At 34.7% G+C, this 15,158-nt stretch overlaps 2 protein-coding genes across 5 annotated transcripts; both read left to right on the plus strand.

Annotated features, from left to right (window-relative positions):
* The first annotated feature begins 3,884 nt into the window (after positions 1-3,884).
* Positions 3,885-13,445, plus strand: LOC126713821 (protein PIN-LIKES 2-like). Of its 4 annotated transcripts, none has more exons than XR_007651444.1 (3): positions 3,885-5,752; positions 6,374-6,441; positions 13,007-13,445. XR_007651444.1 is itself a non-coding variant. In XM_050413691.1 (2 exons), exon 1 carries the CDS (start codon positions 4,393-4,395, stop codon positions 5,749-5,751), a length of 1,359 nt encoding a protein of 452 aa, XP_050269648.1. In that variant the 5' UTR covers positions 3,885-4,392; the 3' UTR covers position 5,752; positions 6,374-6,729. The 4 variants fall into 4 exon arrangements, 1 of the variants encoding a protein (XP_050269648.1); XR_007651442.1 differs by lacking the exon at positions 13,007-13,445 and adding an exon at positions 6,920-7,213; XR_007651443.1 differs by lacking the exon at positions 13,007-13,445 and adding an exon at positions 6,972-7,209.
* LOC126699730 (uncharacterized) lies at positions 9,099-9,602 on the plus strand. The gene has a single exon (XM_050397697.1). It carries the CDS (start codon positions 9,099-9,101, stop codon positions 9,600-9,602), a length of 504 nt encoding a protein of 167 aa, XP_050253654.1.
* Positions 13,446-15,158: the final 1,713 nt, after the last annotated feature.

Here is a 15,158-nt window from a genome sequence, read left to right on the forward strand (position 1 = left end):
TACGAATAAGATTAACTTTGTATGACATACTTTTTTCATGTATATAGTTTCATACTTCTTCAAATAGTAATTTTATTTTAATTTTCTCATTTAAGAGGTAGCACGTGCCTTCCTAACTAGTTCTATATAAAATGACAAAATTTTACCAAAAAAAAAAGTGACTTCCTTATTTATTTATTTATTAAGTATACATGTGTGAGTATGTAAAAACAAAGTATGCACAAGTGAGTAGAGTATGATATGAAATAATAATAATAAGAAGAAGAAGAGTGATTTATTTTTTATTTATATTTTTTTGAAAGAAAAACATAATTAAAATATTAATAATAATAAGAGTTAAATATATTAAATAATCAATTTTAATCTCTCAACAAACATTGTTTATGTCCTATTTCTAGGCCAAAATTGGAAATTAACACCGTTTGCCAAACAATATAATTAGTAGGCATTGTTTTCAAACTATATTTTTTACTAACATCTCGAGTTTAAAAGACTCGATTTAGAGCCTATAAATCGAGTCTCAAAGACTCGATTTCCATGGTCTGATCATGTACCACTTGGAAATCAAGTCTCTAAGACTGCGTCTGTTTTGGCTTAAAAGGATTTCAAGAAATTATTTTACACCCAACAGCGTGTTTGGTAGGGCTTGTAAAATAAAGTCAAACGGAAAATCAACAACTTTGACCGGAAAATAAGCCCTTTAACCCGGAAAATATTTTACACTTCTATTTTACCTTCAAATGATTTCCGGACTCAGACACTGAAGAGAGAGAGAGAGAGAGCACGAAGAGAGACTAGAGAGAGTGAGATCGAGCTCGCGCCGTCGAGGTCAAACCACCGCCCCAAGCCCAGACGCGCCGTTGAGCTCACGCCGGTGAGATCTAGCTGCGAGATCGCGCCATAGAGCTCACGCCGCGAGATCGCGCCGTCAAGATCACGCTAGAGAGATCGTCCCGTCGAGATCACACCCTTCTAGATCGCACCATGAGATCGTCCCGCCACCCTCTAGATCGAACTCTTTTCGTCTCAATCTCGGCACCGCCTGAAGCCTACCGTCGCTGGACTGGTCTCATCACCCATGACCCACCCATGACCAATCTCTCTCTTTCTCGATCTACCTCTCCCTTTCCCCCGATTTGCGATCACTCTCTCTTCCTCCTCCCTCTCTTAGTTTGACCGAATGGTTTTGTGTATTGAGAATGGTTTTGTTTTGATTTTTGTTTCTTTAAAAGTTTACATATTGCAATTTTCTATTATAAAATTTGTTTGGAAGCTGAGAAACTAGTAGAAAATTTGCATTTTCAAAATGTTACCAAACACTTGAAATTATTTTCTAATATAATTTTTAAAATGCAACCAAACACTAGAAAATATTTTCCTTTCCAGAAAATATTTTCACCTGAAATTATTTTACACTCGGAAAATATTTTACACTAAAACAAACGCAGCCTAAGACTCGATTTATAAGCCCACCCAACAAATCCATGAGCCAAACCTTCTTGAGCCTATGGAGTTCTAAATTCCGCTCCCTATAGTGTTTCTCCTTATGAGACATTTTCAAAGTTTTTCTTTAAGGGTTGCTCGTCATGAGCCTTGACCATGAAATAAAACACCAAGAGTGTTGTTCATCCAAATTACACAAAACCTAAACCTTCGTTAGTGCATTCATTGGTAGAAAACCTCCTGAGAATTCTTTGAAGCACCAAAGAACCCATAGTCACCGGATCTAGCCAAACCATGACGCCACCGCCGCACCACCACGCCAGACCCAAGTCTCGAGGCCTGCAGCGCTACCCAGGCTACGCGACCCAGGCCTAGGTGAGGTGAGCTCTCTCTGGGATTTCTTAATTTTTTTTTTTTTTTTTTTTTGGTTATTTCTAGGAATGGCAAGATGAGGGACTTAAGACTTAAAATTTTTTTGGTTTATAAATTGAGTCTTAGAGACTCGATTTTCAAGTGGACGCCATGTGGAAAAAATGTCACATCAGACATAATCAGACCATTAAAACCAAGTCTTTGAGACTCGAGATATTCGTAAAATATATACTTTTAAAATCGTGCCTACTAACTATATAGTTAGGAAAATGAGCTTAATTCCCAATTTTGGCCCCTATTTCTATGTTGGTTTATTTTAGTTTTTTCAATATATAGCATAAATTTACGGCAACAGAAATAACAATAAGAGTACCGTACTTGTTGGAAGACATGTGACTTGCTCTAAGTTTTTGTGGCATAAACCTTTTTGACAGTAGGTCATGATGGAGCTGACATTCACTGATGCATGACTAACACGTAACAATCTTCATGACGAGGTTGTAAATTGAAATCGCTCACACTTAAAGTCATCACCTAGGGTACGTTTGGTACACTGAATGTAGATTACAACATGAATGGTAATCTTTATTACTAGGAATAAAATATGTTGTAATGGAATAACTAAACTTATTCATTAGTTTGGTTGTGAGTTGTAATATTAGAATAAAACTTATGATCTATTTTAAGAAATATCTCATTCATAAAATTATATTTCCTAGAAAATAATATATTTTAAATTGTAGAGATATGAGTTATTTTTTAATGATTTTTTATTTCTATAATTGTTAGGTGGATATGGAAAGTTTATTTATTTGGAAATATATTAGTGTTGGAAATTATTACATCTACTAAGGAATAGCTATTACAACTCTTTTAGAGAGGAATAGTTATTCTTCATTTTAAAGAATAGTTATTCATAAGGAATAACTATTCCCTGTAATAAAAACATAACCAAACTATTGAATAGCTAAACCATAAGAATAACTATTACATTACAGTGTCTATTACAGTCTACCAAACGTGCCCCTAGTATAATCTTCTCCCCTCTTTCCATTCTTTCCGTGTGTATGTTAAAATATTTAGGTTAAATTTGGTAATAGTTTTTGTTTACTATATTCAAAAACTTGTTTTTTCAAATATGAAGAAAAAACAAGTTCCTTATATTTTTGAAATCAAAAACATGTTTGGTTACTTAAAATTTAAAAGATAGTTTTTTGAAGAAAAAATAAAAAATATTAAAATAAGTTGTTACTAGGATTTGAACTCTAATACTAACTCATTAAATGAGACAGATTCATTAAATTAAATTTGTTTTTTCATTAACTTTTAAAAATTAGAAACTGAAAACAGTCTTTTGCATGTTTTCAGTTTTTTTCACCAATTGAGTTTTGAGAACAGTTTTTGCTTTCTATCTATTTTGGGTTGCCAAACAAGTTTTTTTATCTCAAAAATAGAAAATTATTTTTGAAAACAGAAAATAATAGTAAAAAACAGTTACCAAACATACCCTTAGTATTTTCAAAAGAAAAAACAGTGGGTTAATCCCATATTGAAAAAAAAGTGTGAGTTAAAGTAGTTTAAAGTCTGTGCTGTGTATCTAAGAGTTAGGTCATTTTGGATATATATTACTGTCAAATTATTTAAGACATTCTCTACTCTCCTGTGTATGTTAAAATATTTAGGGGGTGTTTGGTACATGTATTTGAAAACATGTGTTTTGTTATTTGAAAACATATGTAGAAATACGTATTGGTGAAAAGGTTCAATGAAAATGCGTATAATATTGTTTAAAAATTGAAAATATGTGTATAAGTGGGTGTACCAAACATCCCTTAGTATTCTCAAAAGTCATCACCGAATTTCTCAGTTAAAAAAAAAAAAAAAAAAGTCGTCACCTAATTTCTCAGAAAAAAAAAAAAAAAAAAAAGTTCATCACCTAATAGTCTAATACTAAATATTTTACGACAGCTTCTCTCTACATTACAATTCAATGACATATTGACATATAGTTGAATACTTTTTTTTTTTTTTTTTTATTACACCAACGTCACCCAATTAAGCCACCAACAAACTTTCAAATTATTCACTTCACTTTCAAACTGTTCTAGATTTCCCAAATTTGACAAATCTGTAAGTTCCTCTTTTTCCTCCGGAAGAACCTACTTACTAGGATTGTCAGCTTTCTGCTAATTGTCATATTTCTAGTTCTGGAAAACCCATGTTGTCTTGTCCCATGTCTCAATGATATTATAGGAACGTTTAATTAGTTTCATGACTATTGGGTTGGGATGGGATTGTTGGGCTTAGGCTGGCTTTCAGATTTCCTGGCTAACAACATTGTTTTTCCATATAGTTCTGAGAGAAATTCTATGTAGAACTTGGTGACTGACAGATATTGATATCCTCTTCAACTCTACCATGTTTTTAGTTTTCTGTATATTTCATAAAAGTCTTATGACTTCCATACTTGTTAAGGGATCTGAATTTCAATTCTTAGATTTTCTAGATTCAAAGGTAGCGTGTGAAACTTTTTAGGAGACTCCTAGAATTATTCTAATTTCTTAAAAAGCATAAAGAATGGAGTTCTTCCTTGCTTCATTACATGAAACAGTGAAATCAGAAGCTGAAATTGTTCTAACGTCAATAGTACCTTTATTGAAACTCCTCTCTATAACTGTCATTGGTTTAGTTCTTGCTCACAAGAAAATCCAAACTATCCCAAAAGAGACTTTCAAGATACTAAGTGAACTTGTTTTTGCTCTATTTTTGCCCTGCCTGATCTTCACCCACCTTGGTCCATGCATTAGTCTAAAAAATTTCATTCATTGGTGGTTCATCCCTGTAAATGTTGTTCTCAGTACTGCAATTGGTTGTGTGTTGGGGTTATTGGTGGCTATAATTTGCAGGCCACCACCTGAATACTTTCGATTCACCATCATCATGACTGCATTTGGAAACACGGGGAATATCCCTCTTGCAATTGTTTCATCAGTTTGCCACAGTACTGATAACCCATTTGGCGAGGAATGTTATGCAGCTGGTGTGGCATATGTATCCTTTTCTCAATGGATTTCTGTTATTCTTGTATACACTCTTGTTTATCATATGATGGAGCCCCCATTGGAGTCTTATGAGATTGTTGAAGTTGAAGAAGGGGCCGCTGAGATTGAGGAAGTACCTGCTGATGATCTCAGTAGGCCACTTCTTGTTGAAGCTGAATGGCCAGGAATTGAAGATAAGGAAACAGAACATTGCAAGACACCCTTTATAGCAAGGCTTTTCAATAGCATCTCTGGCATCTCACAATCAACTATTCAGGATCTTGATTCAGTGGAGGAAAGTCCAAGTAGTCCCAAGTCTATTACGTGTTTGGCTGAGCCTAGGATGGTTAGAAAAATCAGAATTGTAGCTGAGAAAACTCCAATTCATCACATTCTTCAGCCACCAACAATTGCTTCTCTGTTAGCTATTATTATAGGACTTGTCCCTCAGCTCAAATCTTTTGTTTTTAATGATGATTCTATTGTCTCTTTCATCACAGACAGCTTAGATTTTATGGCTGAGGCAATGGTGCCTTCAACTATGCTTATTCTGGGTGGAATTCTAGCTGAGGGTCCCAATGAATCTAATTTAGGGATCCGAACTACAATTGGAATCATTGTAGCAAGGCTTTTAGTACTTCCTTTGTTTGGAATTGGGGTCATCATGTTGGCTGATAAGTTAAATTTTTTGGTCTATGGGGATCAAATGTACCGGTTTGTGCTGTTGCTGCAATACACAACGCCAAGTGCCATTTTGTTGGGGGCAATTGCAAGCTTGAGGGGTTATGCAGTGAAGGAGGCATCAGCACTCCTCTTCTGGCAGCATGTGTTTGCTCTATTCTCCCTTTCGTTGTATATAATTCTGTACTTTAATGTGCTGCTTTCTTATGTCTAAGGTCTGGTCGTCTGCCTCTTTTTTTTTTTTTTTTTAATTTTTTTTTATAACTTTATGAAAAGCATGTAATTGCCATTTGACATGCTTATTTCAAATAGTATATTTCTATTCTGAATGTGATTAAGTTGAAAGGTTGTATCCATAACAATCAGATGTAATTTACTTGTTCTTTGGTTTTCTTCATTTCCAAATTTAAGAAACCATCTTTGTGATGAACAATCTGTGAAAAGAGGTTCATGATTTCCCTGCCATGGAACAAAAAAAGAGCGACATTAGGGAACGTTCTTGACCTGCCCATGGAGGTTTCCAAAACCACCGGCAATTTAGTTACTTCAGTCTTCATTATGTTTCTGATTCTTATTTTGGGCATGATAACCTATCTAAGGAATGTTCCATGATACCTCCACAATGGATTTCCAAACCACTGGCAGTCTAGTTTCTTGATTTGTCACTGTTTCCTTAACTAATATCTTGCCAATCCAAGGTTCATCCTGTTATGGATGCAGAGGCATGTTTATATATCTTCTGCAAACAACCATAATACATGCCTTAAGATCTGATAAATCTTTGAACTTTTACTTCGGGGTGCACAGGATGCAAGGTTAACATAGATTTCCCACAGGTATTGATGTTAGAAGACTTCTTCCATAAGAAGCAGACCATGAAAGGAGGGATGGCATCAGGTTTAGAGTAAGTGTTTTGCTCAGAATCTCTTACAATATGTTCATTGTTTTCTTATACACATTTTATGTGTTTTGCTTGCAATTCTTATTGAGGAGATTCAGAACTAAAACCTTCAAATTTAGCATTTTAGACCAAGGTTAAAATATGACAATCAATCTTCACTAGGAATAAGGTAGCATTGAAGTAAATTCAGTTGTTTTGGACGTCAAATTTATTTATAGAACCTTACAAGAAGATAGAATCTAAAACAACCATTGTACTTTACAAGAATTTAGAATCTAAAACATTGTTTTAGTCATTTTTTTGGTGCATGAAGAGATTTATTTGAGATTTTTGTTGCTGACAAGATGGAGAAAAGTTTAGAAATAAAAAATGCCTAATCTATATCACAGGCTTCCTAAAAGTCTAATCTATATCATTGTTTTAGTAATTTTTTGCTCAAGTATTTGCACATTTGTGACTTACTATTAGCTTTATTCAACAGCTTAAGATTATTTGATGTCAAACGGCTCATAAACTTCGGCTGTACTTTGCAGACAAGATTTCTCATGCTGCAGAAGTTTTTGCAGATCTTCGACATAAACCTGATCTTTTTCTTTTCTTTTATACTTTTTTCTCTTTAGCAATCTGAAAGGTTGGTATAAATTATACATTCATTCTTAAAGTTAATCTGCTTGTCTCAAAATTTTTTTTTCTCAAGTCGAGTGACTTGGTTAAAGGTATTCCTATCATTATGTCTTTTTGGAGAGCACATAAAAGTGTAGCTCAATTATGTCAAACATAGCATTTGAAATATTTTCACTTGTTACTTTCCATAATATTTTTTTTAATTTAAAAAAAAAATGTCATTTACATATTCTATAAACATTTTGACCATGTCATGGAATTTCTTTGTTGGGAAGATTATTTCTCATCAATGTCCACTTCTCTTGTTTCTATGAACTCAATTTAAATTATATTTTTGCTTTAAGAATCTGCAGACTAAAAAGGGGCATCAATTATCAAAACGCCCGAATGATTGAAGTGTTGCATATGGTTTTGCCATCTCGGACTTTGTTTTATAGTTTAAGTAATGAAAAAATGGAAAGATTTTTTGGAAGCTTGTTAGATTTAGAACTCGTGATTCATAGAGATCGAAGAGTGGTTCATGTTTTTTTATTTAATAGTGAAGACGTGTATGCATGGTACCATATGTTACCATGATCCATGAATATATAATTGTACGCCACATTCCTATAGTAACTGGATCCATTTATTTATTTTTTTAAACAAGATAGAATTTCTACTCTATCATAATCTAAGTGTATATGTGTGTGAAGTTTCCTTCTAAAAACTTGAACCTCGGCCCTTCCCCTCCCCCCCCCCCCCCCCCCCACACCCCACAAGCACTTATACTTGTAGAGTGACCAACGTACTAAGGGTGTATGGTGGTAACTGGATCCATTTATTTTAATTGAACGAAATATTCAATGAAGATATCTTCCAAGGAAACATGATAGAGTTTTCCCCCAAACTTAATTCATTCATTGGGTGAAATGGAGCTCTCTTTGTTCCCCAAAATCAATTGGTGGGATGGGGTTTCCAGATTTCCAGAAGTTTAATAATGCTTTGTTAGCAAAACAGGTATGGCGTCTTATCATAATCGAGACTCCCTTCTTTTTAAAGTTTTTAGTGCTAAGTATTTCCCTCATGGTAATATACTTGAGGCAGAGGTTCATCCTAAATGCTCTTATGCCTGGCGGAGTATTCCTCAAGCACGTGGAGTTATTGAACAAGGGGTTATTTGGAGGGTTGATGTGATGCCCCAATTTGATTGATTGTGTGATGTGTGTGGGAGTATGATGAGTCCCACATCGGGTATTTACTGGGTTGAACTGGGCTTTATTAACAACTACAAGGAGCCTCAATTGCGACTAGTCCTTTTGAGGTATAGCGCAGATGTGGCTAGCGCTTTTCCTTGGGTCGTTACAGTTGATGATGGAAATTTGATTGATGTGTGGCGACATAGGTGGTTGCCTGATCTTAATCACAGTAAGATTATCTCTCCCATAACTGATTCTTCAGTTCATCGGGTTTGTGATTTGTTCTTCCTTGATACAAGAGTTTGGGACCCGAGTCGTCTTGAGAGCTGTTTAATTCCGTGGAAGGCAGACTTGGTGAGGAGGATTCAAGTATGTAAGGACGGGGCAGAGGACACTCTGATTTGGCCTCTAACCAGTGATGGGAGTTATAGTGTTAGGAGTGCTTACCAAATGCTAGTATCTGATGAATCTATTCTTCAGCCGAGTTCATCAGTTTCAGGTAGTACTGGGTTGGTGTGGAAGAAAATTTGGAAGATTAGAGTTCCTAATAAGATCCGGCACTTTATTTGGGGCGCTACAAAGGATTCTTTGCCTACGAAACAGAACTTAAAAGCTCGGCATATCCCAATTGCTGAGGATTGTGATGGGTGTGGTGAGTATTCGGAGTCGATTGTGCACTGCTTATGGCTCTGTGATCAAGTGTGGTCAGTATGGATGTCGCTCCAAGATTTTCAGTCTTTGGTTCATAAGAAGTTTCGAACCTTTTATGAATTATTGGAGGAAGTTCTCAATACTGGGTCAAATAGGAAGGTAGCTCTGTTCGTCACTGTGGCATGGTGTTTATGACAGCGTCAAAACCGTATGAGGGAACATCAGCCATCTTGGCAGCTTCATGAGCTGGGTGAACATGCTAAAAGGATGGTTGATGAATTTTGGAACGTGAATTCTAAGGAGCATGGTGCGTCTATTCCTCGTCCGGTGGTTCGCTGGTCTCCTCCACCTGAGGATCATTTCAAAATAAACTTTGATGCAGCTTATTTTGAGGATTCGGGTTTAGCAAGTATTGGTGTAGCTTGTCGAGATCATTCCGGGCAAGCTATTGCGGCACTATGTCAAAATTTGGGCAAGGTGCAGTCAGCTGAGATGGCTGAAGCTTTGGCAGCTCGAAGGGCTATGATTTTCGCCAGGGAGATGAGTTTGTTTGACATTATTGTTGAAGGTGACTGCCTTACTGTTATTCAGGCTTTGCTACATGTAAGCCCCTGTCCTCTGCTATTTGGCCATATCATTGATGAGACAAAAAGACTTGGTGGAGTATTACGAAGTTGTATGTTCCAACATGTCAGGAGGGATGGAATAGATTAGCTCACAGTTTAGCTAAAAAACAGTTTTATCTGCAGCTCTTGAGGTTTGGGTAGAAGACTTACCCGAGGACGTGGATGTTGTTTTCTAGTCGGATCTTTTTTGAGTTTGGTTTTTGTTTCGTTTTTGTAGTTCGTTCTTTTATTAATAAAATTTCGCTTACCTTTTTCTCAAAAAAAAAAAAATCCTAAAAGCCAAATGTTTTTCTTTAGAATGGCTTCCAGGATTTTATTTCATACAAATGAACAACCATACATAAAAGAACAAAAACAATTCCGCAGCCCGAATGGAAAAGGAAGTGGTATCATGAGTAACCTTTGTATACAATGTCCTTCTCATATGGACCCGTAATACAAGATGATTTATAAATCATGTGAAACCTTCGATGTTTTGAATTTTGAATTTTAATTTAATATTCTAAGTTTTTTTTTTTTTAATGTGAACTCACATCATTTAGGTATATATATATATATATATAGTCAAAGTTTAGAGAAAATTCAATTAAATCTCAAATTGGTTTTAATACTCATTTGAAAAATTTGTAATTTGTAAATTCTATTAAATAATTAACTTGCTGCAAGTATTTTGATCTCTGCTAATTTCTATGTTTTGTGTCATACTATGTGCTTGATATTTTGTTTCTAGATGGACACCATTGTAACATATGATATATATTTTTTAAATTCTATAAAAGATAGTTGGAGTTGATTTTAAATGGAGTGATATTGTATTTTATACATAGTTGCTGCAAGTATTTTGATCTCTGCTAATTTCTATGTTTTGTGTCATACTATGTGCTTGATATTTTGTTTCTAGATGGACACCATTGTAACATATGATATATATTTTTTAAATTATATAAAAGATAGTTGGAGTTGATTTTAAATGGAGTGATATTGTATTTTATACATAGCATTCCTGCAAGTAGGACAAATGAGGGGTTGTACAACATGCCCTTGCACTAATATGAATTTTACTGTGAAGGATACTTTGATGAACATTTTCTTTCATTCTTTTTTTTTTTTTTTCTTCTTTTTTATATAGGTTTGGGAAGTGTAAGGTTGAATCTTATCAACCATCTTGTTGGTTTTATTCCGTGCCAAATTTGCTTGTATTTTAGCAATTAGTAACCCTATATTTAGGTGGGAATCATGTAAGGGTAGTGAGTGAGAGAGTGTGAAGAAATGCTCAAGATTGTGCAAGGATGCAGAGACTCGCGGCTGAACTCGCGAGTGACTCGCGACTGGCAAGCCGCCAAAATTGGCACACGTGTGGAGCATGCAGGGGAGCTGAAGAGTCATGCCAGCTGTTGCACTACAGGACAAAAGTCCCAAGCTAGCCAGGCTGTTATGAAAGTTCAAATAGTATATAAAACACCCTTGAACGTTTAGACCCCCAATAACAAAAATACCAATTCAAGCTTTATGACAAACAATAAGTGTGCAGAAAATGAACACAAGCTATAAACAGAATTGGTAAACAATCTAAGCCAATTAAAATCACATCCATAGCAGAAAATAAAAGGTAAAGATTAAGAGAAAAGAGATGCAAACACAAGGACAACACAACGATGTGTTATCGAAGAGGAAACCGAAGCCCTCGACGTAAAACTTCTCTGCCGCCCTCTAAACGGTAAGTAATCCACTAGAAAATGTAGTTGGGATACATGAACAGCAATAGACCCTCCAAGCCTAATCTACCCAGTATACCTAAGTCCTCCAAGTTTCTTGCTCCAACGAGGTTGCGCCGAACCTATTTCTTTCCTAGCTTCCCAGATTCCGCTACTTGACCATAGCATCAACCAATGTGAAATTGGTTCCTTTCTAACTGCTTCCCAAAAACACCAAACAGCCCTCTCATAATATGGTGAGAAAAGGTTTTGGTAAAAGGCCTCTCAAGGATTTAACAATGTAGAGGAAGAGAGTAGAGGAATTTGAAGAGTCTCTTATGTGAAGATTGTGGATGAATCAATCTTGTTTTACTCTAGAGTTTCTCTCTCAAAATTCTCTCTGGAAGCTCTCTTTCTTTCGTGGGTATGAGGGGTATTTATACTTGGGTGAGAATGGAATGTGAAGAGTCAGGTTTTTCAAAACAGGGCTGGCTCGCAGCTTGACCTTGCGACTTGACTGAGGTGTGAGATCCAGCCGCAAGATAACTGAATAGCCAGTTGTCCTATTTTGTCCAGTAGTGCTCCAGCTAGCATGACGCTTCAACTTCTGGCATGCTTGGCACGTGTGCAGCTTCTGGGGGCTTGCAGCCGCGAGTCACCCACAAGATCCAGTCGCGAGTCTCTGTTTTTCTTGCACACTCTTGAGCATTTCTTCACACTATCTCACTCACTACCCTTACAAAAATCCCAACTAAATACAGGGTTACTAATTGCTGAAATACAAGCAAATTTTGCACGAAATAAAGCCAACAAGATGATTGATTAAATTCAAACTTACAATCTCCCCCTTTGGCTATTCCGTGACAAAACCCTAAAACAGACTCTAGACTTAACATGTGAGTTGGGAACAGTTGAACATAACTCACTCACACCTAACTCTAGAAACTGTGAAGCTCTTGAATCATATGAACATGAATCTCCTGAAACACAACAATACACCATGATCAACAAGCAGTTACAAGTAAAGGAATCCCAGTACTTTATACCAATCTACAGTTGAACCCTTACCCCAATACCCAATTGGACTTGTTCTGTAGTGACAATTTCCCTTTTCAATGCATGGCTCCCAGGTACGTGAATTACGCGGATCCTAGTACGCAACTTCAATCACCAACTAAAGAAGGTTGTTGGCTGCAAAGTTCTTCAGTTAATCCGTACAATGAAGATCAAGAAGATGTTTGGTCACAAAATCCTAAAGTGCACATACACAGCAACTTCTTCAGAAGAGATGAACAAGGGCGAAACTTTGTCTTCGGTCACAATTTGCTTGAACAAACTATTCTCAAAACTTGTGCAACTTGTGAACACTTTGACGGCCCTTAAAATAATCCTTTTATATGTCTAGGGTTAGAAGAAAAGAAAACCCAAACACATAAAATCGGATTAGAGTCAAAACAGAACTGGAATTCTGTTTTTCATAAAGCTCGACAGATAGCTGTCTGTCAAGGTGCTGTTGAGCTTTAATGAACAACACTTCTTCAGCTTGAATCTCGGATAGACTTGCATGTCTTCAACACTTAATCTTGAAACACAGTTTCTTGAAGTATTAAACACATCCTAGATCTACCCAAATACAAGTAAAGTGCATTTTATCAAAAGATAAGCCTATTACATAAAATAGTGACATATATTCCTAACAAGTGAATCACATATGTCCTAACATTTTTCCAGTTTTAGGCTTCTTTTTTCTTCCTTCTTGGGTAAACAATATTGAACTTTTTCTTTTCTTCATTTGCAGCTTCATCTTGATGCCAAACTCAGGATTTAATGTCAAAATCAAAGTTTGAGAGGGAATTTGCAGCTTGAAAGTGGATGGATTAATTGCATTTTGTATGTTAATAGCAATTTCCTATTCTGATTTGCAAGGACATTCTCACAAATTTAGAGGCTACTACGTCCCTCTTGGCAGATATGTACTGAGTAACCTACTTACAATGAACATAAAGCATAATATTAAATTTGTATCAACAAAAATGGTGTCCTCACACACTTTATATATAAAAGAAACTGAGGAAACATTTATTTTTTATAGTTATATTTTTTTCAGCTTCTTTGTAACAGAGAGACAGAACTAATTAAACATGCAAAAGGTTAAATTTTATTTGAATATTCATGTTTTATCAGTAATTTTGTTGTGTCTATTGCTATGAAACAAATTGGAGAGCTTGGAAAGGGTACTTTTTTCATCTTTGATCACTATGTTTTTAGTTATTTTAATTTTTCGACCAAGTCAATATGGTGTATATAATTGTATTGTGGCTGTTTGGATTACTTATATATCTGCTTGAATGCATCAAAATTTTCCTTATAATTATTGAATTTTGCCTAAGAATTTGTATCATGACTATAATGTAGTGATGTCAAATAGGCTATTGTTTTCTTCTCATCATCTATTGAGGTCTTTTTTTTTTTTTTTTTTTGAGAAAATATTTTGAGTAGTTGAATGCATGCTCTATTGCTTAATGGAACACTATGGAGTTTTACCCAAGAAATATGATAAGTTAAAACACGTTGTTTTCTGAAATTGTATGCCATGGTTTAGATATATAGATCTAACAATCTAAATTTTTCTTTCAAATTCTTCTCCTCTCTTCCCTTCTTTTTTAAAGAAACATAATGATATCAAATTCTTATAACTTTATTACTTCTGATGAAATCATTTTTATAGCTATACACAGGTTATCGTTTTCACCTCTTATCTTTTGAAAAAAATTCATATCCAAAAACAAACAAAAAAGGAGGAAAATTATTTCAACAAAACAAATTATAGATGGAACATATATACTTGAATGCATGCTGTGGAAGCATGAGAACTAAGTTTATACTGAAAGTAAGCTCATTCATACATAAAATGATCCTGCGTGTTGCACAGGTTAAAAGCTAGTTATTATAGAAACACTATTATTAATTTAAAATATGGGAAAATTCTTCTTTTACATTGTACAATATAATATAAATTTATATTTTATACATAAAAATTTAAAAAGTGGCAAATATTGTATACATTTGTAAAAAATATACAATATTACCATTTTGTTTACAAATATGTACAATATTTATTACTTTTTGTATGTCTATCATGTAAGTTTACATTGAAATTGCAATGTAGACATAAAAATTACATTGAACATAAAGCAAATTGATGATCATTCACAAGTTAACAATATAACTACCAGTCCTCTACAGTACTACACAGTGATCTTATTTTGCTTGATTGAACTACACGTATCAACATATCAACCTATATTCATCAATGAAAAATATCAATCAATAAAATAATAATATAATTAACAATCCTATTTTATATTACTATTTTATAAGTTACTATAGTTTTCCATCACTTTACTAAAAAAAAGAGCAACTGAGTCTTAAACTTAAAGTGAACATATTTTGAATATACAAACAGAGAGAGGGATTGAAAGAGAGATAAATACAACAGTGGAGCCGTAGAGGGCCTGGAGGCTAGATTTGTGTTGATCGTCCTTGGTTGGCTAGTTAGATCTTCAACTTGATGGAGCTCTTTGCAACAAGCGGTGATGGGTGAAGGATGGGATTTTTTGTTTGATTTATATATATAAAGATGAGTTTTTTTCCATTTTATTAGGAGGAGTCTTGAATCTCTTGATTTAAGAGTCCTAAATAGAAAATATTTGGGTTTATTTTTTCTATTTATCCTTTTGTGATTGTTTGAATTTATTAAAATTATTTTATTGCTTATTTTGGAGGAGCTATGGGTCAACAACTCAAAGAATGGCCAAATTTTATTTTTGATTCTGGGTTCTTTATATCAAAATTTTCTCTTTGGGTTGAAAGTGTGAAACTATTTGAGGGCTAAAGTTATTTTTTTTTCCCAAATTCTAAAGAGGGGCCAATAAGTAAGCCCATGTTTG

This window comes from Quercus robur, chromosome 2 (genome assembly GCF_932294415.1).
Source record: "Quercus robur chromosome 2, dhQueRobu3.1, whole genome shotgun sequence".
Classification (NCBI taxonomy): domain Eukaryota; kingdom Viridiplantae; phylum Streptophyta; class Magnoliopsida; order Fagales; family Fagaceae; genus Quercus; species Quercus robur.